The following is a 22,999-nucleotide window of genomic DNA, read 5'->3' on the forward strand; positions in this document are numbered from 1 at the left end:
GATGTGAAATCATCACTGCCTGGCCAGAAGGGATCACCAGATCAGAAGCGCAAGTGCAGAACAGGATTGAATAGGCAAGTAATTGGTTATTATATTATTTTTAACTCATCCCTGAGCTTAGGAAGTTTTAAAACAACCTGCAAACTACTTCAAATGGAAACATAGTTGAAGCTCCTTGCTTAAGCAGAAGATAACTTAAGGAAGATCTTTCACCAAATGTTTCACGTTAAACTGGATACACAATGCAATAGTGACTGCACAGTGTAATAAAACAGTTTGTTATTTTTTTTTTAATTCTACCTCTCTATTGTGGAGTTATAGCAAACAAAGAATTTGGTGACTAATGAATTAACTTTGCTAAGTCAAAGTGGGTGTTTCTCAAACAGTTTTTATTGGGGGTATGTTGTTATTATCCCTGTAGGATAGTGACCAATCATAAGCAGACAGCAAACACACTCTATAAAGAAGAACATGCCCCAACATAGCTTAGAGAAGAAAACCCAATATTTGAGATATAAGGATACAGCTCTGATCTCCTGGTCTAACCTCCTGCATGATTAGAAAATGCTAGGAGTACAGCATGGATGACTAACACCCTTCAGCCTAGGTCCCTGTGGCATGAGGGGCAGAATAGCTGAGTTTAGTTGTATCACATTAAAAACCCTTCTATCAGCTCATCTCCTTTCATAGCACTGTCACCTCTGCTGTACTGCACCTGCTCCCAAACTGCCATTCCGGAGATATGTCAGTAATAACACTGTCTCTTGTGCTTGAAGAGGGGTTGGGGCACACGTGTTTGCATTTGCTGTGGGCTGGAACTGAGTTCTGATTGCCCCATAACCCCTCTTCTAAATGGATGTCTGGGTGAAGTGTGTGCTGTGGTGGAGTACGTTTACTCACTTTTACTTCTGGAGCCCTTGTTACCTCTCAGTCCATGGGACTGGTGTTTGCTACAAACAAAACAGAAGAACTTGGGTCTGGGTTAACAGGTTCGACTTTAATGTGCAATTCATTTACACGTGGCTGCAGCATACATATAAACACAAAGTCTCTTTTTAGTTCCCTTGGTTTTGTGATCCATCAGTACTTGTCCCTGTCCTGTTCTGAAACCCACCATCTTCACTTCACTCTGTGACCTGGTTGACAACTTGCTCATCAGGGAGACATGACTCTCTATACCTCTTCTGAACCTTAGGTTCAAGGCTATCCTGGCGTCCAGTTGTGACCGAGGCTGTGTCCTCATTCTTCTAGGAAACTAATACTGACCAGACCCGTTCTCTTCTGTTATAGCTTAGCTGCACTAGAACCTGCTAACTCTACTATGTTTAGCCCTGCTTCCACTCCACGCAGACATGCACTTGATGAGTCTTAGACTCTGACTAGACTATATGACAGCACTTACTTCACCGACTGTACCCTGGAAACAATTTCTATAAAACTGCTCTTATCCCTCCCAACTGGTGAGCTAATCCCAATGGTAACTATCTAGTGTCCTATGCAGTGTAATGTAAATTGTATTCCAATCTGCTGAATGGTTCACCTAGTGGACAGACCTCCCACATTCCCATCAATGGCCTTTCAGGCAAAGCCTGAAGGAGAACCAAAGTAAAACACCGGTCACAGGGATAAAACATGACACACTTTTATCACACAAACTAATAACATATCACAACATTCTTAGTAAAACACAATTAACCCTCTTGCTCATTCAGCGTCTTCTTCAGCCCGCCACCCTCCTTCATGCCCCCACGGCAAAATATGGTCGTCCCCGACTATTTTTATCACACAAGAAAAATTAAAACAAAACAGTGTCCTGACCCTATGTACTTCTCCTGTGCACGACATTCTCGTCTTAGTAGAATGGCCTACCACTAGGAAGTGTGGCCTGAGCGGAGTGTCCAAGCCCCTGTATGGCAAGGTAATGTAGCAAACATCTACACAAGATCAAACAACTTCTTCTGGAACTGTCCTCTCATTTTGAGAATAGAGCCCAATAGAGTTGACTATGGCATATAACACAGCCAACAGGGAACGGCTAAACAGGAGCCATGAGAGAATTTTTTTTCACTTCTTGCTTATCCTCCTTAGGTGGTCTTCTTATACTGACTGGCACCAGGCAGTGGGAGAAGGAGGGAGGTACTAACTCCAGGGAGATTTGTGGTATTTCTCCCATGCTCGATCTATGTCCTGAACCTCAGGCCCAGACATGACAACACTCATAGATTTATTAATGTACAAGCCTGGCACAGCCGCATGGTGTACTGCAGATGTAGAGTTTTCAGCTGATTCGGCCAGATGGGGACTTTTGACGCAGGGGTCTGGGTACCCGCGCTGACTTTGAAGGGTGGCTTGAGCAACTCCAGCGCCCAGAACATTGATTGTGCATCGCCCCACTCAAAATTGGCCTCCTCTTCCCACTAATTGACATCTTCAGTGGTAACACCCACCGCATACCACCCTTTATGGCACTAGACCTTGCAGAAGTTTATTCTTTCTCCCATGTAGAGGCTATGCAGATGGTACTGGAGAGGCTCTCACTTCACCATCGCCCTGCTCACATAGACCTCATCTCCCATACGCTGCTCCTTTATGAAGCCATATCCTTTGATATGGTTGAAATCTACACCCCTCACCTCTGTATACTGCTCCTCGAAATGGGCCAGTTTAGGACCTGCATGCCACTCCCAAGCCAGCACGTTAGCCTGCATTCTTTCCTCCATGACATTTGAAAGCTCCCGTGGCCAGCGAAAACCAATGTAGGCCAGCCTCTTGTGGATCAAGGGAACCCACCTTCCTTGGTCCGGGTTAAATGTTTCAGGCTGAGCCCATGACCAGGAAATGAGAGCAGGCCAAGGGACAGGAGCAGGCTGGGGAAGAGTTGCAGATAGGGGTATAGCTTCTTCTTCCTCCATTTTCTCTTCTTCGCTCTCTTGAGTGGAGACAGGAGACCCAGTGGGAGTGTACTGACTTTCTGGGGTAATTTTCTCCAAAGCTGGCATCTTCAGCTCTTCGTCCATCTGGCCCCAGTACACCAGGTGTATTTCATGCTGGACAATGCTCAGCTCTGGATGCAGAGTGACCTCCTAGTGAGCCGCAGCCACCATGGGTATCTCCTTAGGCTCATAGAGGATCTTCCCCGCAGCAGCCCCCCAGGGTGTTGATCGGTATCACCTCTTCGTTAGAAGAACTGTCGATTCCTCCAGCCCCTCGGGTTATATGCACGGTACAGCTCATTTTCTTCAACACCACTTGCCACTCGTTCAGTCTGCAGAAATGCTGGAAGCATAATGGTGCCAGCGAAACACTTCCGGTGCACTTCCCACCCGATAGGCTCCGCCCTTCCAACGTTGCACTCCAACTCCGACTCTAGACATGCTCTCTGATCTCGTTGTCTCTTGCCAGGCGAGCCGTCTCTCTTCCTGGTTCGAGCCTTCCTCTTCTATGCCACTCCAACTTTTCTGGGATGGATCCTGGTTGTGGAACACCTCTTGAAGGCCATTTCTTCGGTGGGCCAGGCACACTGTTTTCGTGACATCGGAAGCTGAACACTCCCACGATGGGCCGGATCTTCCTTCTTCGGACTCCCTGTAGTCACCATCTTCGGACATACGTTGCCGTCCGACATCTTGGGAATTAGGCCACCATCCGCCATTTTGGAGTTCAAGTTACTGTCCGCCATTTTGTTCACCTTTTATGGTAATTAACTCTTTGTTTCCTTGTTTCGTCTTGTTCCTTGGTTTCCCCTTGTTCCTTATTTTCTTCATTTTCTTTATCTTCCAGTGACTGACCTTGCTCGCAGTGCCACTGGAAGCAGGACCGGGGCACAAGTGTTTATATTTGCTGTGGGCCGGAACTGAGTTCTGATTGCCCCGCAACCCCTCTTCTGAACGAATAACTGGGTGGAGTGTGTGGTGTAGTGGAGTACGTTTACTCAGTTTTACTTTGGGAGCACAGAAGACCTTGGGTCCGGGTTAACAGGTTTGACTTTACACATGGCTACAGTATACATATTAAGGCAAAGTCTCTTTTTAGCGATGTTCTCTTAGTTTTGTGATTCATCAGTCCTTCTCCCTTTCCTGTCCTGAGACCCACCATCTTCACCTCACTCTGCGACCCAGCTGACATCTTCCTCATCAGGGAGACAGTGGCATGACTCTCTAAACCTTTTTCGAACCTTAGATTCAAGACTGTCTCGGCATCCAGACGTGTAATGCAAACAGTATCACTATCTGCTGTATGGTTCATCCAGTGGACAGACATCCTGTGTTCTCAGGTATGGCCTTACAAGCAAAGTCTGCAGGAGAGCCGAACTACAACACCGGCCATAGGGATAAAACACAACATACTTTTATCACACAAACTAATAACATATCATAATACTCGTAGTAAAACACAATTAATCCTCTTGTTGACTCAGCATCTTTTTCAGCCCACCACCCTCCTTCATGCTTACAACTTGTTATCGCTGTTCAGTGAGATCAGAACAGAGTTTCATTAGATCTCACACTGCATGGTTAGACTACTACTGTGTGATATGTCATGACAGTCTGCTCTGCTTTAACTGCAGAGCGAATTCAAGTTGCTGTGAGCACAACAGACATTAGTGTCATTACTTACACATAACTGTATAGGCAGTGTGGGGGATGGGGCAGTTCAGCATATCTGACAGTGCTATGAGAGGAGAGCTGATAGAAGGGTTTATAATGTGACACAGCTAAATTCAGCTGTACTGCCCATCCCTCACACTGAGAATTCTGTCATTATCAGAAAGTTTTAGTCATCTGTGCCCTACTCCTAGCACTTTCTAATCATGTAGGTGATTATACCAGGAGATCAGACCTTTATGATTATGTCTCACACAACAAGGAAACCTACTCTAAGCTACCATGGGGGCATGTTCTTCTATCTGCAGTATGTTGCTGCCTGCTTATGATCAGTCAACATAATAAAGCAGGAAGAAGTACAAACCTACAGTGAAAACTATAAGATAACACCCACTTGGACTTGAGAAAAGGTATCCCTTTAGATGCCAAAAACATTTTAGTCCATTCTACAACAACTAATACATTGTGTATCCAGTTCAACATGAAAAATTTGGCTAAAGACCTTCTTTAAAGGGGTACTCTCCTAACAACACTTATATACACTGCTCAAAAAAATAAAGGGAACACTAAAATCTCACATCCTAGATATCACTGAATGAAATATTCCAGTTGTAAATCTTTATTCATTACATAGTGGAATGTGTATAGAACAATAAAATCTAAAAATGATCAACGTAAATCACAACTAATATCCCATGGAGGTCTGGAGTTGGAATGAAGCTCAAAATCAAAGTGGAAAATGAAGTTACAGACTGATCCAACTTCAGTGGAAATGCCTCAAGACAAGGAAATGATGCTCAGTAGTGTGTGTGGCCTCCATGTGCATGTATAACCTCCTTACAATGCCTGGGCATGCTCCTGATGAGGCAGCGGATGGTTTCCTGAGGGATCTCCTCCCAGACCTGGACTAAAAGCATCTGCCAACTCCTGGACAGTCTGTGGTGCAATGTGACGTTGGTGGATGGTGTGAGACATGATGTCCCAGATGTGTTCAATCGGATTCAGGTCTAAGGAATGGGCGGGCCAGTCCATAGCTTCAATGCCTTCATCTTGCGGGAACTGCTGACACATTCCAGCCACATGAGGTCTGTCATTGTCTTGCATCAGGATGAACCCAGGGCCAACCGCACCAGCATATGTCTTACAAGGGGTCTGAGGATCTCACCTCGGTGAGCACATAGAGGGCTGTGCGGCCCTCCAAAGAAATGCCACCCCACACCATTACTGACCCACTGCTAAACTGGTCATGCTGTAGGATGTTGCAGGCAGCAGATCACTCTCCACAGCGTCTCCAGATTCTGTCAGGTCTGTCACATGTGCTCAGTGTGAACCTGTTTTCATCTGCGAAGAGCACAGGGTGCCAGAGGCAAATTTGCCAATTCTGGTGTTCTGTGGCAAATGCCAAGCATCCTGCACGGTGCTGGGCTTGGAGCACAACCCCCATCTGTGGACGTCGGGCACTCAGACCATCCTCATAGAGTCGGTTTCTTTGTCCAGACACATGCATTGGAGGTCATTTTGTAGGGCTCTGGCAGTGCTCCTCCTTGCACAAAGGCTGAGGTAGCGGTCCTGCTGCTGGGTTGTTGCCCTCCTACGGCCCTCTCCACGTCTCCTGGTGTACTGGCCTGTCTCCTGGTAGCGTCACCAGCCTCTGGACACTACACTGACAGACAGCAAACCTTCTTGCCACAGCTCGCATTGATGTGCCATCCTGGATGAGAAGCACTACCTGAGCCACTTGTGTGGGTTGTAGAGTCCGTCTCATATATCAAGTGTCTTGATAATTGCCAATAATTTCCATTTGTTGTCTATTCCATTTGCACAACAGCATGTGAAATTGATTGTCAAACAGTGTTGCTTCTTAAGTGGGCAGTTTGATTTCACAGAAGTTTGATTTACTTGGAGTTATATTCTGTTGTTTAAGTGATCCCTTTATTTTTTTGAGCAGTGTATATATATTTTTAGGATAAGCCACAAATATCTAATAGAAGTGGGTCTCATTTCTGAGACCCACGCCTATCTTCAGAATGGGGTCCACCAATCACCCAACCTGTACAGTGTCCAAGAACCAGTGAGTAAAGAGGTCTCTACATTAATTGATATTCCATAAACAGCCAATCAAATAATCTCACACAACAATTAATGGAGAGTTTTGCCCGTATGCCATCACCTCTACTATCTGGTGATCAGATGCCAGTTGATGTGGGATGTAGATCCCCTGTTCTGGAGTTACGTGCGGGTCCCTGAGGTGAGCCATAAATGTATTTTGTGAGGGGTGTTCCTATCTAGAGCATTTATTGCAACGATACTTATATACACTAATATCATGGCAACATGTAAATAATCTGTATAATTTACAGAGGAGATTATTATGCTGAGAAAGTTTAGGTGGAAAATAAGCGTTTGCTGTTGAAACGTAATTTTATTACTAAAAAATATAATGAAAAAATTATTGTTGACGCCTTTTGCTATATGATTTAATTAAACATGTTGAATTGTGAAAGGTGATTTTTTTATTTGGTTGCAAATTATTTCAAGAGAGGAGACAAAGATTGTGGCCTCGAAGTCAGGCAATCTCAATGGCAGATTAGACTGATTATATACTGTCATCTTCGGCGGTTGGCCAAACAGTTAAAAATTATTAAAGGGAACCTGTCATTTTGAAAATGGTGATGCTGATTTTCAAACAGGATGTTATAAAAGTGGAGTTGATCCAATTGTTACACATTATTGTCCTATTCAATGATTGTAAACATGCAAATTATACAAATATATTGTTGATTACCTCAATTCCTTCTGTTTCATATTCTTCTTGCTCCGCTTTTAGTGTCATAGCAATGAAGAGCTGCTGCAGTTTCTCATTACAGTAGTTAATGCAAAATTGCTCAAAGCTGGGGAAATTAATAAAGTATTACAATGCAATAAACCAATTAATACATACATTCTACAGATTTATTTGTTTCACATATACACTTAACAAGATAATAGGGCCATGTTCCCACATGAGGAAACAATGCAGTATTTTCTGTGTTTTCCACAGATATCCAAGTATGCACCAGTAATCGTCCCTCATTTAATATATTTTTCCCATTGCTTATGCATTTTTGCTGCAGAATTTTTTAAACACTTCAAGCAATGTTTATACCATTCAAAGAAAGGCAATGTGCGCAGGTTGAGTATTTACTTGCAGAAGTTTCTGCAAGGTTTTGACATCTTTTGGCAGGGCAAAACGCTGCGGAAAAACATGCATTTTTGCCATGTTTTTGCATGCATTTTTATACAGCTATGAATGCTTTTTTGAGCTAAATAAGGATATTTTAAAAAAAAGTTTTGTGATGTAATTTCTTGGTTCAACACCACCATTTTCATACTGATGCAGTAATAGGGCTTGGTGTCAGCAGCTGTCATTGACACTTAGCTGTAGGCTTAGCAATGAAAAGGTGTCACCCTCATTACTAAGCCAATAAGAAAACACACACACACACTTCGTCACCAGGCTTTTTTAGGAGCGTTAGCAGAACGAACGTACATAAGCTGTAACCAGACAACAACTGTTAATTTTAAAGAAAAAAAAATTGCGTGGCCTTGTGAGCTGATATTAAAGGGAATCTGTCACCAGTTTTTTGGGCTACCAGGTAAAAATACCATTCAATTCAGTGCCCCTATGCATTACACAAGTACTTCTGATACCCTTTGACTCCCCACGTATGATCCATAAATACCATCTTTATTCCTTTATTCAGGCGCTGTATATTAATATAGTCAATCTGGTCCAATGGGTGGGCCTTAGTATCCGTCTCTCCCCCCTCCTCGCTTCTACGCATTCCTTACGGTGAATTTCGGCTCACAGGTGTTTGCTTAGACTTTACTGGCTAGTTTACAGGGGGATCCCAGAAAAAATTGAAATAGGGTCCCCTATAAAACCTAACCAGCAAAGGCTAGGCAGACAGCTACAGGCTGATATTAATAGCCTAGGAAGGGGCCATGGATATTGGCCCTCTCCCAGACTAAAAACATCAGCTCTCAGATGCCCCAGAAAAGCGCATCTATAAAATGCACCAATTCTGGCACTTAGCTCTACCCAGTTGCTCTGTTGCCATGGCAAGTGGGGTTTATATTTGTGGAGTTGATGTCACCTTTATATTGTTAGGTGACATCAAGCCCACAGATTAGTAATGGAGAGGGGTCTATAAGACACCTATACAATAGTAACCCCAAAGTAATATTGTATAAAAACACAGACAACCAGAATAAAGTCTTTTATTTGAAATAATGACAGACTCCTTTAATAATCTTAATTAAACCATACTTACCGAACCCGTCACAGATATAATGCATAAATACTTTATTAAAGGATAACACATTTTATCCACACATAATAAAAAATAGAAAACAAGATATAAAAAATGGAGATGCACATGCAAGATCACAGCAAAATGCAGGTACAGCCTCACCTCTCTGAGTAAATCTCAAACTTTATAAGGAGTATATATAGGGCTATTCCATATATCTGTTGTGGCCAGTTGATCTAACTAACATACCACATTAGCGGCTACCAATGAAATCATGACAGAGCTGTATATTACGGTAATAAGTGCCAATGCACATTAATAAGCTTCTCACAGTGTCCTGTCAATAGATAGCCATTCATAAAGAGTCAAACATCACTACCACATATACAGTAACCAGCTGAGCCCGACTCCGTAATATATATAGAGGTAAATAAATAGAGGTGATACATGACCTGTATGAGCTGTGAGGATCCCCAACACGCGTTTCGCGTTAGCTTCGTCCAGGGGTTGCTAATGTGAGTGTTTGTGTTTTCAAGTCTCTTGGTGGTGTGAACATGTCTCTACGGGCTTGTTCACTGTGCGCGCAGCTCATGTGTTCTGGTTTTACATTATTGTTTTCTTGTGTCCACAAGACTGGGGAGGCCTCCACCCCTCTTTTTTTGAGCTGTGCGCACAGGAGCCGTTCTGTCCAGCGTGTCCACATGGACATTCCTTTTCTGAATCCTGCTCATACAGGTATTGTACATATGACCAGGTTTTAAATACATCAGATAGGGATTACATACATTAGCTAGGACTGCTCTGATACGGGTATACCTTGACGTTTGGTAGAGCGGCTTAATATACATTTTTTGCAAAAAACGTATCAACCAAATACCCTGTTTTTTCCATCTTTTTACCAGCACTTGCTGTCCACTGTGATTTTTTTGCAACAGAGTGTTTTTGGTTTTACTGTGCTTTTTTGTGTTTTCAAGTCTCTTAGTGGTGTGAACATGTCTCTACGGGCTTGTTCACTGTGCGCGCAGCTCATGTGTTCTGGTTTTACATTATTGTTTTCTTGTGTCCACAAGACTGGGGAGGCCTCCACCCCTCTTTTTTTGAGCTGTGCGCACAGGAGCCGTTCTGTCCAGCGTGTCCACATGGACATTCCTTTTCTGAATCCTGCTCATACAGGTATTGTACATATGACCAGGTTTTAAATACATCAGATAGGGATTACATACATTAGCTAGGACTGCTCTGATACGGGTATACCTTGACGTTTGGTAGAGTGGCTTAATATACATTTTTTGCAAAAAACGTATCAACCAAATACCCTGCTTTTTCCATCTTTTTACCAGCACTTGCTGTCCACTGTGATTTTTTTGCAACAGAGTGTTTTTGGTTTTACTGTGCTTTTTTGTGTTTTCAAGTCTCTTGGTGGTGTGAACATGTCTCTACGGGCTTGTTCACTGTGCGCGCAGCTCATGTGTTCTGGTTTTACATTATTGTTTTCTTGTGTCCACAAGACTGGGGAGGCCTCCACCCCTCTTTTTTTGAGCTGTGCGCACAGGAGCCGTTCTGTCCAGCGTGTCCACATGGACATTCCTTTTCTGAATCCTGCTCATACAGGTATTGTACATATGACCAGGTTTTAAATACATCAGATAGGGATTACATACATTAGCTAGGACTGCTCTGATACGGGTATACCTTGACGTTTGGTAGAGCGGCTTAATATACATTTTTTGCAAAAAACGTATCAACCAAATACCCTGTTTTTTCCATCTTTTTACCAGCACTTGCTGTCCACTGTGATTTTTTTGCAACAGAGTGTTTTTGGTTTTACTGTGCTTTTTTGTGTTTTCAAGTCTCTTGGTGGTGTGAACATGTCTCTACGGGCTTGTTCACTGTGCGCGCAGCTCATGTGTTCTGGTTTTACATTATTGTTTTCTTGTGTCCACAAGACTGGGGAGGCCTCCACCCCTCTTTTTTTGAGCTGTGCGCACAGGAGCCGTTCTGTCCAGCGTGTCCACATGGACATTCCTTTTCTGAATCCTGCTCATACAGGTATTGTACATATGACCAGGTTTTAAATACATCAGATAGGGATTACATATATTAGCTAGGACTGCTCTGATACGGGTATACCTTGACGTTTGGTAGAGCGGCTTAATATACATTTTTTGCAAAAAACGTATCAACCAAATACCCTGTTTTTTCCATCTTTTTACCAGCACTTGCTGTCCACTGTGATTTTTTTGCAACAGAGTGTTTTTGGTTTTACTGTGCTTTTTTGTGTTTTCAAGTCTCTTGGTGGTGTGAACATGTCTCTATGGGCTTGTTCACTGTGCGCGCAGCTCATGTGTTCTGGTTTTACATGTGAGTGTTAAAGTGCAGAGTTTATATAGTTGTACCTTCATTGGTGGGTGCGGCGTGGTAATGGCGCTCTCGTCTCTGAGCCGGGTCCCGGCGCATGCGCAGGTCGGCGTCCTCGTCACTGTTCCGCTTCCCCGTCTGACGCGTCAAGGCGGGGGGCGGAGCCAGCAGCGTACCAGACGCGTTGCCACGGCAGCACGAGAAATCAGCCAGAGACGGAGCGCACTCACCGCACTGGAGTGTGCTGATGGTACGTGTAAGTATGGGAAGCACTGAGGGGCAGATCTGGAAGGAGATGGGGAGATTTGTGTGTGTTTCTGTATTTTGTATTTTGTTTTTATGGTTTATTGCTCTTTATATGTTTTTAACTTGTATTTTAATTGGATCTTTTTTAGTTTATATTTAGATTCCTATTGGTGGATGAGTATCTATGGGGTGGCCTTGACCATTGGTATCCTTTGGAAGAGATAAGAACCACACATCAACATCTAGTTTTGCACGAAGGAGAAGGAAAAAAGAAAAAAGAAAAAAGAAGATCTACACCAATGGAAGAGAAAAGACCTATGGGGACATTAAGTGTGATGTCACTCAGTAATTATTCATCACTTGTTTTTATGTGTACTTAATTTTATATTCAAAGGATTTAGCTCCTTTTTTTGTACATATATATTTTATATAAATATTTCTTACTTGCACCATTACCCTATTAATGTATTTACATATTTATAACTATATACCATGGTTGCCTCTATACTAATTACAGTATATTTGCTGTAAGTGGGTGATATGTGACCTGGAGCTGCCAAATCTACCACTATACTCACTATTTAGATATATCACTTATAGTGACACTTCACACGCTCTCTGTCACCAATGACATCTTAGAGGCTATTGGATGTCATATAGTATTTTGCACTTTTTGCACTTCATGCCGTAATTAACCAACGGCTAACTTTTAATTTTTAATTTTTATAGGTTATAGCAATTAGCATTAGTTTATGTATATAATTCAGTGACTTTTCTGCACCTAGATCGCCCCAATACAGACTACAGCCTATTAGCTGCGGTTAGATGCGACCTGGGGATCACGCGCACCAGGGGGGTTTACACAATCAGTAACACGATACACACTCTGAATGACACTTTGATATCAACCAATTGTCCCCATCTCCTTCCAGATCTGCCCCTCAGTGCTTCCCATACTTACACGTACCATCAGCACACTCCAGTGCGGTGAGTGCGCTCCGTCTCTGGCTGATTTCTCGCGCTGCCGTGGCAACGCGTCTGGTACGCTGCTGGCTCCGCCCCCTGCCTTGATGCGTCAGACGGGGAAGCGGAACAGTGACGAGGACGCCGACCTGCGCATGTGCCGGGACCCGGCTCAGAGACGCGAGCGCCATTACCACGCCGCACCCACCAATGAAGGTATAACTATATAAACTCTGCACTTTAACACTCACATTAGCAACCCCCGGACGAAGCTAACGCGAAACGCGCGTTGGGGATCCTCACAGCTCATACAGGTCATGTATCACCTCTATTTATTTACCGCTATATATATTACGGAGTCGGGCTCAGCTGGTTACTGTATATGTGGTAGTGATGTTTGACTCTTTATGAATGGCTATCTATTGACAGGACACTGTGAGAAGCTTATTAATGTGCATTGGCACTTATTACCGTAATATACAGCTCTGTCATGATTTCATTGGTAGCCGCTAATGTGGTATGTTAGTTAGATCAACTGGCCACAACAGATATATGGAATAGCCCTATATATACTCCTTATAAAGTTTGAGATTTACTCAGAGAGGTGAGGCTGTACCTGCATTTTGCTGTGATCTTGCATGTGCATCTCCATTTTTTATATCTTGTTTTCTATTTTTTATTATGTGTGGATAAAATGTGTTATCCTTTAATAAAGTATTTATGCATTATATCTGTGACGTGTGCTTCCGCATTTTCATCTTTAGGATTTTTGTGGCTTGTTTTGGAAGCGTCACATAGTTAGGCCGTTGGTCTTATTTTTGGAAGTTACTGAATTGGTTCTGTATTTGGTTACAGCTGTGTATTTGGCCAAGAATGGATATTAGAGCCAGGGATACAGCCTGGCTCTTAACTATTGATACTATTTTTAATGGAGATGCCGTACAAGTGGAAACTAGTGAAAACGGGCAGAAAACGGAGCTTAAAAACTCTATGAAACATCTTTTAAAAAAACGCACTCGCATGTGGTGGAACAAGGCGTCGCTAGAAAAATATTTGACCAAAGGATTAATTCCAAGGGGCCTTAGAGTAAGAATAATGCCTTCCTTCCCCATAGAAGACAGTATATTCAAAGCAAAATGGGAGGAAACATGTAATCAGTGTTCCAGATCATTAATGGATTTACTAATTAGTAGTAACAAAAAAAGCCTGGAGAAATTCGACACAGATATTGAGGATACACGTAAAAAATTGACTGAAAATCTATCAACATCAGAGATGGACTCCCTTAATAAGGACATTGGCACACAGTTTCAGATATGGGAAAAGGAAGTGAAGGAGGTGAAAATGAAGAAATTTCAGAGGGATTTGAATGATTTTAAGAGTGGCAATGTATATAGATGGCGATCTATCTCCACTAGAGAACAGAACAGGTCCAGATCTTCGTCATTCTCATCCATGTCATCAAGGGATGATGAAGGGGAATCAGGAGCAGGGAGCCGTATTTACAATCTACGGCAGAGTAACTACAAGAGGAAGGGTAATACCCACCATAGAAAAAATGATAGAAAAGAGAACAACCCTCCATCCAAGCTACAGGTGATCAACCTTTCAGAAATTCATCTATCTGAAGCACAATTAGACGTGTTGAGCCTGGGTTTAACATTTTCTCCTGTCTCCCCCTTCGACTCCTTCACAGCCATAAAAGACCTTCATCTCTTCGCACGGAAACTGGTCCTAAAGAAGCTACATGATAGATCTGGGAAAGATGAGGAATGGACCAGGGAAGAAATGGAAACTATAAGAATACTAGAAGAACTGAGTAATGAAAATGATGAATCTGAAACAAGAAGTAAGTTTGTCATACCTACCCCAAAAAAATTCCCACCTCTGCACATCTACCCAAATATTGAATTATTTGTTAAATTAGTTACCGAAGAATTTGAAAAATCAATAGGGGGATTTCTAATGATAACTTAACCCCAACCCAAAGAAAAGCACTATATGAACTTAAAAGAATGAGAGACATAGTAATAAAGCCCTCCGATAAGGGGGGCAATGTTGTCATTTGGCCGCAGAAACAATACGAAAAGGAGGCACTTAGACAACTGAGAGATGTCACGTGTTATCAAAGATTAACGTATAACCCGACATCTGCTTTTCAGAGTGAACTCTATGAGATACTGGACAAGACCTTTCAAGATGGAGTAATAACAAAGGAAGTGAGAGACAACTTAATACCTCCATACCCAAGAACAGCTTGCATATACTTCATCCCTAAAGTACATAAGAGCTTAATTAGTCCTCCCGGAAGACTGATTGTTTCAGGGAATGGAAGCCTCTGCGAAATTGCAAGTAATTATTTGGATCATCATTTAAAACCTATTGTTCAAACTCTACCATCACACATCAAAGACACGGGAGATGTGTTTGGTAAGATAGAGGGCATACCTATGGAGGAGGACATGTGGCTCGTTACGTTAGACGTAGAGTCACTATATACGTCAATCCAACATAAGGATGGGATACAGGCAACTCAGATGTTCTTAACCATGTCTGATTATGACATAGAATTCACCAAGTTTTTGATTTCGCTACTTAAGTTTGCACTGGAACATAACTATTTCATCTTTAAAAATACCATCTATGTTCAAAAACAAGGTACGGCGATGGGGGCGGCATTCGCCCCCTCGTACGCAAATTTATTTTTAGGGGCGTGGGAAAGGAAGATCTTCTTCACAAACCCGATAGCGGATATAGAAAAGGTCCTATTTTGGGCCAGATTTATAGATGACATTCTCATGATCTGGCAGGGGACGGAGCAAGAACTCCTTACGTTTGTTAATTTATTAAACACCAATTACATCAATGTTAAATTAACGTGTAACTACAGCCAAACTGACATTGAGTTTTTGGACATTCTTATTTCAAAGGGCCCTTTGGATGTACTGCAAACTGATGTGTTTCGTAAGAAGACTGCTGTAAATTCACTTCTTCACGCATCCTCCTCCCACCCCCAACAAGTAATTAACTCCATACCAACAGGACAATTCCTACGAATTAAAAGGATTTGTTCCAATGAACTTTTATATGAAGGACAAGCTGAAGACCTAACTAAACGGTTTAGAGATCGGGGGTATTCAAACCGGAGCATCAAGAGGGGACGTAATAGAGCAGCAGTGGAAAACCGAACTAAACTTCTACAACCAAGGATCAAAACAACCAAACAGGACAATATGATAAGGTTCATATCTACATACAATGAAAAATGGAATGATATGAGATCGGCCCTTAACAAATACTGGGCATTACTGAAAACAGATCAAGTCTTGATTCAACACATTAGCAAGGTACCATCTATCACCTATAGAAGATCACAGAATCTGAAAGACATGCTAGTGCACAGTTATCATCCGGGTGAAGACCCAGGGAAAGCTTTTGGCTCAAAAGGTCCTAAATGGGGGTTTTTCGCCTGCAATGACTGTATAGCTTGCCCCAACATGCAGAAAGCATCAACTTTTAAATCAAGTGACGGAACAAAGCTATTCACCATCACACAGCATATAATGTGTAACTCAATTGGTGTGGTGTACTATGCCAGCTGCCCCTGTGGCAAAATTTATGTGGGCCTAACGTCAAGGCCACTCAGAGTTCGTGTCAGAGAGCACTACAGAGACATTATAAATGCAAAAGACGCAACCGACATGTCAACATTGAAGCCAGTAGCGAGATATTTTAAAAGATATCATGATTGTGAAGCCAAACTACTAAGGCATAGACAAGGTGTTTATAGATCAGAGAGGTGGAAACTGGAAAAGAACACTAGCGCAGCTAGAAACCAGATGGATAAAAAAGATTGACTGCATACAGCCAAAAGGGTTGAATGAGAAGCTTAGTTTTGCCCCTTTTCTTTAGGTACTTATTTGTGTGTGTTTCTGTATTTTGTATTTTGTTTTTATGGTTTATTGCTCTTTATATGTTTTTAACTTGTATTTTAATTGGATCTTTTTTAGTTTATATTTAGATTCCTATTGGTGGATGAGTATCTATGGGGTGGCCTTGACCATTGGTATCCTTTGGAAGAGATAAGAACCACACATCAACATCTAGTTTTGCACGAAGGAGAAGGAAAAAAGAAAAAAGAAAAAAGAAGATCTACACCAATGGAAGAGAAAAGACCTATGGGGACATTAAGTGTGATGTCACTCAGTAATTATTCATCACTTGTTTTTATGTGTACTTAATTTTATATTCAAAGGATTTAGCTCCTTTTTTTGTACATATATATTTTATATAAATATTTCTTACTTGCACCATTACCCTATTAATGTATTTACATATTTATAACTATATACCATGGTTGCCTCTATACTAATTACAGTATATTTGCTGTAAGTGGGTGATATGTGACCTGGAGCTGCCAAATCTACCACTATACTCACTATTTAGATATATCACTTATAGTAACACTTCACACGCTCTCTGTCACCAATGACATCTTAGAGGCTATTGGATGTCATATAGTATTTTGCACTTTTTGCACTTCATGCCGTAATTAACCAACGGCTAACTTTTAATTTTTATAGGTTATAGAAATTAGCATTAGTTTATGTATATAATTCAGTGACTTTTCTGCACCTAGATCGCCCCAATACAGACTACAGCCTATTAGCTGCGGTTAGATGCGACCTGGGGATCACGCGCACCAGGGGGGTTTACACAATCAGTAACACGATACACACTCTGAATGACACTTTGATATCAACCAATTGTCCCCATCTCCTTCCAGATCTGCCCCTCAGTGCTTCCCATACTTACACGTACCATCAGCACACTCCAGTGCGGTGAGTGCGCTCCGTCTCTGGCTGATTTCTCGCGCTGCCGTGGCAACGCGTCTGGTACGCTGCTGGCTCCGCCCCCCGCCTTGACGCGTCAGACGGGGAAGCGGAACAGTGACGAGGACGCCGACCTGCGCATGCGCCGGGACCCGGCTCAGAAACGCGAGCGCCATTACCACGCCGCACCCACCAATGAAGGTACAACTATATAAACTCTGCACTTTAACACTCACATTAGCAACCCCCGGACGAAGCTAACGCGAAACGCGCGTTGGGGATCCTCACAGCTCATACAGGTCATGTATCACCTCTATTTATTTACCTCTATATATATTACGGAGTCGGGCTCAGCTGGTTACTGTATATGTGGTAGTGATGTTTGACTCTTTATGAATGGCTATCTATTGACAGGACACTGTGAGAAGCTTATTAATGTGCATTGGCACTTATTACCGTAATATACAGCTCTGTCATGATTTCATTGGTAGCCGCTAATGTGGTATGTTAGTTAGATCAACTGGCCACAACAGATATATGGAATAGCCCTATATATACTCCTTATAAAGTTTGAGATTTACTCAGAGAGGTGGGGCTGTACCTGCATTTTGCTGTGATCTTGCATGTGCATCTCCATTTTTTATATCTTGTTTTCTATTTTTTATTATGTGTGGATAAAATGTGTTATCCTTTAATAAAGTATTTATGCATTATATCTGTGATGTGTGCTTCCGCATTTTCATATTTAGGATTTTTGTGGCTTGTTTTGGAAGCGTCACACAGTTAGGCCGTTGGTCTTATTTTTGGAACATATTTACCGAACGCCTAATCCACTGAAGCCAATGTCTCCTGCAACAAAAATAAAATAATAAACCTCAATATTCCTCACCTGTCTGCCGAGAAGACAATCCATAATGTCCCATGACGATCCTGATCACTTTGAGAGCAGTCACATCAGTGATGTGACTGCTCTTAAAGACAGCTGGCGATACACTGACAGGAGGTAATCGCTTCCACAGTGTATCACTGAGCTGCCGTGAGAGAGTTCACTGGAGTTCATCAGCTGATCAGCTCCAGTGATCTCCCTTACGGCACCACTGCTGCGTGGGAAAGTTCTCACACAGTGGTTCTGTAAGTGCGAGCACCAGAGATGATGAACTCCGGTGAACTCTCACAACAGCACAGTAATACACTGCGGGAGCTATTACCTCCTGTCAGTGTATCACTGGATAGAGCGGTCACATCTCCCGATGTGACTGTTCTACGCATTGAGATCGCCGTGGGACACTCGGATTTCCTGGACTATGGTGGAAAGGTGAGTATATGTTGGTTTATTATTTTACATTATTTCTAGGAGGCAAGGGGATCGGAATTGGGTGTTAAGGTGAGTATAATAGGGTTCACGCTGACATCTGCCAGGATGATCCTGCAGCACTGTGACTGACAGTACCAGCGGTAGCATTACTGCGGGTGACAGTCACAGCTGTGGGGTCACGCTGACATCTAACAGCATGATCCCGCAGAGCTCTGACCAACGGTCTTTCCGGCAGTAGCATTACCACCGATAAGAGCCACCGCACCAGTGTTTCCCATGCTGTTACACAGATGAGCCAGAGGAGGTATGGGAGAAGGGCATATAGTCAGAAATAACCAAAATAGAACTTTTGGTATCAACTCCACTCACCATGTTTGGATGAAGAAAAAGGATGAGTACAACCTAAGACACCATCGCAACCATGAATCATGGTGGGGGAAGCTTTTCTGCAAAGGGGACAGACGACTGCACCGTATTGACGGGAGGATGGATGGGGTCATGTTTTGCGAGATTTTGGCCAACAACCTCCTTCCCTCAAGAGCATTGAAGATGGGTTGTAGCTGGGTCTTTCAGAATGACAAGCACCCAAAACACACAGCCAGGGAAACTAGGGAGTTGCTCTGTAAGAAGCATTTCATTCAAAGTCCTGGAGTGGCCTAGCCAGTCTTCAGACCTGAACCCAAGAGAAAATATTTTGAAGGAGCTGAAACTCAATATTGCCCAAAAACAGCCCTGAAACCTGATGATTTGGAGAAGATCGGTAAAGAGGAGTGGGCCACAATCCTTGCTGCAGTATGTGCAAACTTGGTCAAGAACTACAGGAAATGTCTGACCTCTGCAATTGCAAACAAAGGTTTCTATACCAAATATTAGGTTCTGTTTTTCTATTGTATGAAAGACTTATTTCATGCAATAAAATTCTAATTAATTATGTAAAAATTATATAATGTGATTTTCTGGATTTTTTTCTTAGATTCTGTCTCTCACAGTTGAAGTGTACCTACAATAACAATTACAGACCTCTCCATTATTTTGTAGGTGGGAAAACTTGCAAAATCATCAGTGCATCAAATACTTATTTTCCCCATTGTATGTGTATTGGAGCATAAATGAAAGAAGGAAAAGACCCTCAGCAAAATTACAATATAAACAACAGAAACGAGAAAACCGAGATCAAGTTAAAGAGGTATAAAACATAAATAAATAAATAAATAAATAATAACGACACAATGTATCTGAAATGGATCTATAAGTCGGTCACTATGCTGGAGTAGAAAGACTATTCTGCTTCATAAAAAATGTTTGCGCCCTCGATCCTAAATTTATATCACCATAATACTGTAATATTTAATAGCATTTGCACATTAGCACGTTTGTGCACTGTGGCAATATGTGTGCACTGATGAGGAGATCTCATACTTTCCATTAAGTTCTCTGTGTGCCAATAAGATCTTGTATTTTATTAGATTGTCATTCCCTTTCCATATAGGAATGACTATTTTTCATGTACTATCTGCACTTGTAGGTGCAATTATATATATATATATATATATATATAAATACCCTTTTGGGGGTATGATGACCTACTTATAGATCCATTTCAGATACACTGTGTCATTATTATTGATTTATTTCTAATTTTTCGTTGGAGTCTGAGCCTCGATATAAGCATACAATTATTTTTCTTCATTTTTCACACATTTTGTGTCATATACATTTTTTCCTGTTGCATTCCAATTGTTATGATATGCACCTTCTGTAGTTTCTTTGCATCTATTGCTGGCCAAACGTACGGTTTTATTAATACAGATAAATCCAGATATATTTTTTATACCACAATATTTATACCATGCCTAGCTACCTTATTGGAGCAGCGGGTATAGGCGGAAAATAAAGTTATATACCGTATTTTTCGGACTAAAAGACGCACTTTTTCCCCCCAAAAAAAGGGGGGAAAATGGGGGGTGCGTCTAATAGTCGCAATGCAGGCTTACCTAGGTGGCAGAGGTGCGGTGGCAGAGGTCCGGTGGCAGAGGTGCGGTTGCGGGGGTGTGGCGGCAGAGGAGGCGCAGTAAGCGGGGTCCCTTTCCCCGGTATGGTGATGCAGCAGGCCCGGTATGCAGCAGAGCCGGGTGAATCCTCTCGTTATCGGTGGTGGCGGCCATTTTCCGGAGGCCGCGCGTGCGCAGATGGAGCGCTCTGCTTCCCGGGGCTTCAGGAAAATGGCCGCCGCGATCTCCATCTGCGCACGCGCGGCCTCCCGCGGCCATTTTCCTGAAGCCCCGGGAGCAGAGCGCTTCATCTGCACACGCGCGGCCTCAGGAAGATGGCCGCGCCCACCGATAACAAGAGGATTCACCCGGCTCTGCTGCATACCGGGCCTGCTGCATCACCATACCGGGGAAAGGGACCCCGCTTCCTGCGCCTCCTCTGCTGCCACACCCCCGCCACCGCACCTCTGCCACCGCACCTCTGCCACCTAGGTAAGCCTGCATGGTACGCCAGGGACCCCTCTCACGCCATACCTCTCACTGCACCTCCTGATCCCAGCACCTCCTGATCCCAGCACCATCCTGATCCCAGCACCTCCTGATCCCAGCACCTCCTGATCCCAGCACCTTCTCATCCCAGCACCTCCTGATCCCAGCACCTCCTGATCCCAGCACCTTCTCATCCCAGCACCTCCTGATCCCAGCACCTCCTGATCCCAGCACCTCCTGATCCCAGCACCTTCTCATCCCAGCACCTTCTCATCCCAGCACCTTCTAATCCCAGCACCTCCTCATCCCAGCATCACCCCACCTTGCCTCCTGTGACCCTGCTCTGCCACCGCCATAAGATACTGTAAATTCGGACAATAAGACGGACCCCCATGTTATAAAAAATCTTTTTTTCTGCAATTTTCACCCCAAATTTGGGGTGCGTCTTATGGTCCGGTGCGTCTTATAGTCCGAAAAATACGGTATACTGTGCAGCCGCTCACCTCCAGTCATCAGAGCGGAGCAGGGAGATGTTACAGTCACTGCTCACTACACAGTGAGAGTGCACATTCACTGACAGCCTGTTCTGGGAGGATATACCTTCATTTTCTCCCTTCAGCCTCTGTTCCAGTAAGGCAGGCAGAAATCGTTGAAACGCTATTTCATTTCTGGAGATGGCGGGTTTCGTTTAAGCACCAGGGCTCCTCCTCACTATGACATTGCCAATGAAATATTACCGTTGTTGCAATTCCAATAATTTTTTATTGCAAGGTTACCTATGACCTTTTCTCCCATAAGGAAACATTAATAGCGCAGTTCAACCAAGATTTTCAGAGTCCTCACTGGAGTCCAAGCATGACATAAAGCTACTACAGTTAATACATATACGCTTTACTGTACATTTTTCGTATTTAAAAAAAAAATATAAACATTATTAACGGACCAGTGATTTCTTGGACATTGAACAAAATTCCAATCTCAGAATGCAAATTATACATGGGGGGGGGGAGGATCATATTAAATGATATTACTGTATATTGGATCAGAGAAGTGAGAAATTTACCTGTTTATTTCAAACACTTCAAAGCCATAAATGTCCAGAAGTCCTATTACTGTTTTCTTGGGTGGCTCCTGTTAATTCCAATTACATGGTAAAATTAATTAATCAAGTCTCATCATAATGTAATAGAACATGTTTATCATAAACATTTGTATTGTATAAATACCACATTTATATTAAATATACCACCAAATTCTAGCAATATACAGTATATAAAAAAGTAAAATCACCAAAATTGTCATCTTTGCAATTTCTAATCTACTTATAACCAATTTCTAAATAGATCACGTTTATCATCTGTTTAGAAGCAAGTAGTGTAAATGTAAGCCATAATGATATGAATATTTTATTGCATTTCATGGCTCCAGAAGGTCACACCAGCATCCTCAGCGTTTAGGAGCTAAATATTTTATGACAAAGGACAGAGCTGTTGATATGTACAAGAACATAACAGGATGTTTGGCAAGATCGCTCATGTTACAGCTACTCTATTTCTCCCTTTGCTGCACTGAAGGGATTGCTGCAGAGATCCGTTATAGAGGAGGATGAAAAATATGATCACTTTGTGATTGGTTAATTGTTATTATATATTGAGAGCAGGAAACAGAGAGAAACACAAAAACAAAAAAAGCAAGCCCAATATAAAAACATGGAAAAGTGTACCCACTTCCCCAAGGCCACCTCCAGCAACCATTTACCGCAGAACATATCGTAAGTTGCCTCTATTTATTCCCTTCTACTGCCACCATATAACTCTCTCTTTCAAATAACTTCATCCAAGACAGCCATTAGAAAATTTTGATCCCTGTATAGTTCAATGGTCCCCGTGCAACCATTCCAACACCTTTT

At 42.6% G+C, this 22,999-nt stretch overlaps 1 protein-coding gene across 1 annotated transcript in view; it reads right to left on the bottom strand.

Moving 5' to 3' along the window:
• MYO1H (myosin IH) overlaps positions 1–22,999 on the bottom strand; it is a 209,884-nt gene that overhangs the window by 132,333 nt on the left and 54,552 nt on the right. Inside the window, exons 10-11 of the mRNA XM_069759473.1 lie at positions 22,154–22,221; positions 7,390–7,495 (exon numbers count right to left, since the gene is read on the bottom strand). Of these exons, the coding sequence (XP_069615574.1) occupies positions 7,390–7,495; positions 22,154–22,221 (174 nt within the window). The remainder of the gene's footprint in view (positions 1–7,389; positions 7,496–22,153; positions 22,222–22,999) is intronic.

The sequence above is a fragment of the Ranitomeya imitator genome, chromosome 1, assembly GCF_032444005.1.
Source record: "Ranitomeya imitator isolate aRanImi1 chromosome 1, aRanImi1.pri, whole genome shotgun sequence".
In the NCBI taxonomy this organism is placed as follows: Eukaryota; Metazoa; Chordata; class Amphibia; order Anura; family Dendrobatidae; genus Ranitomeya; species Ranitomeya imitator.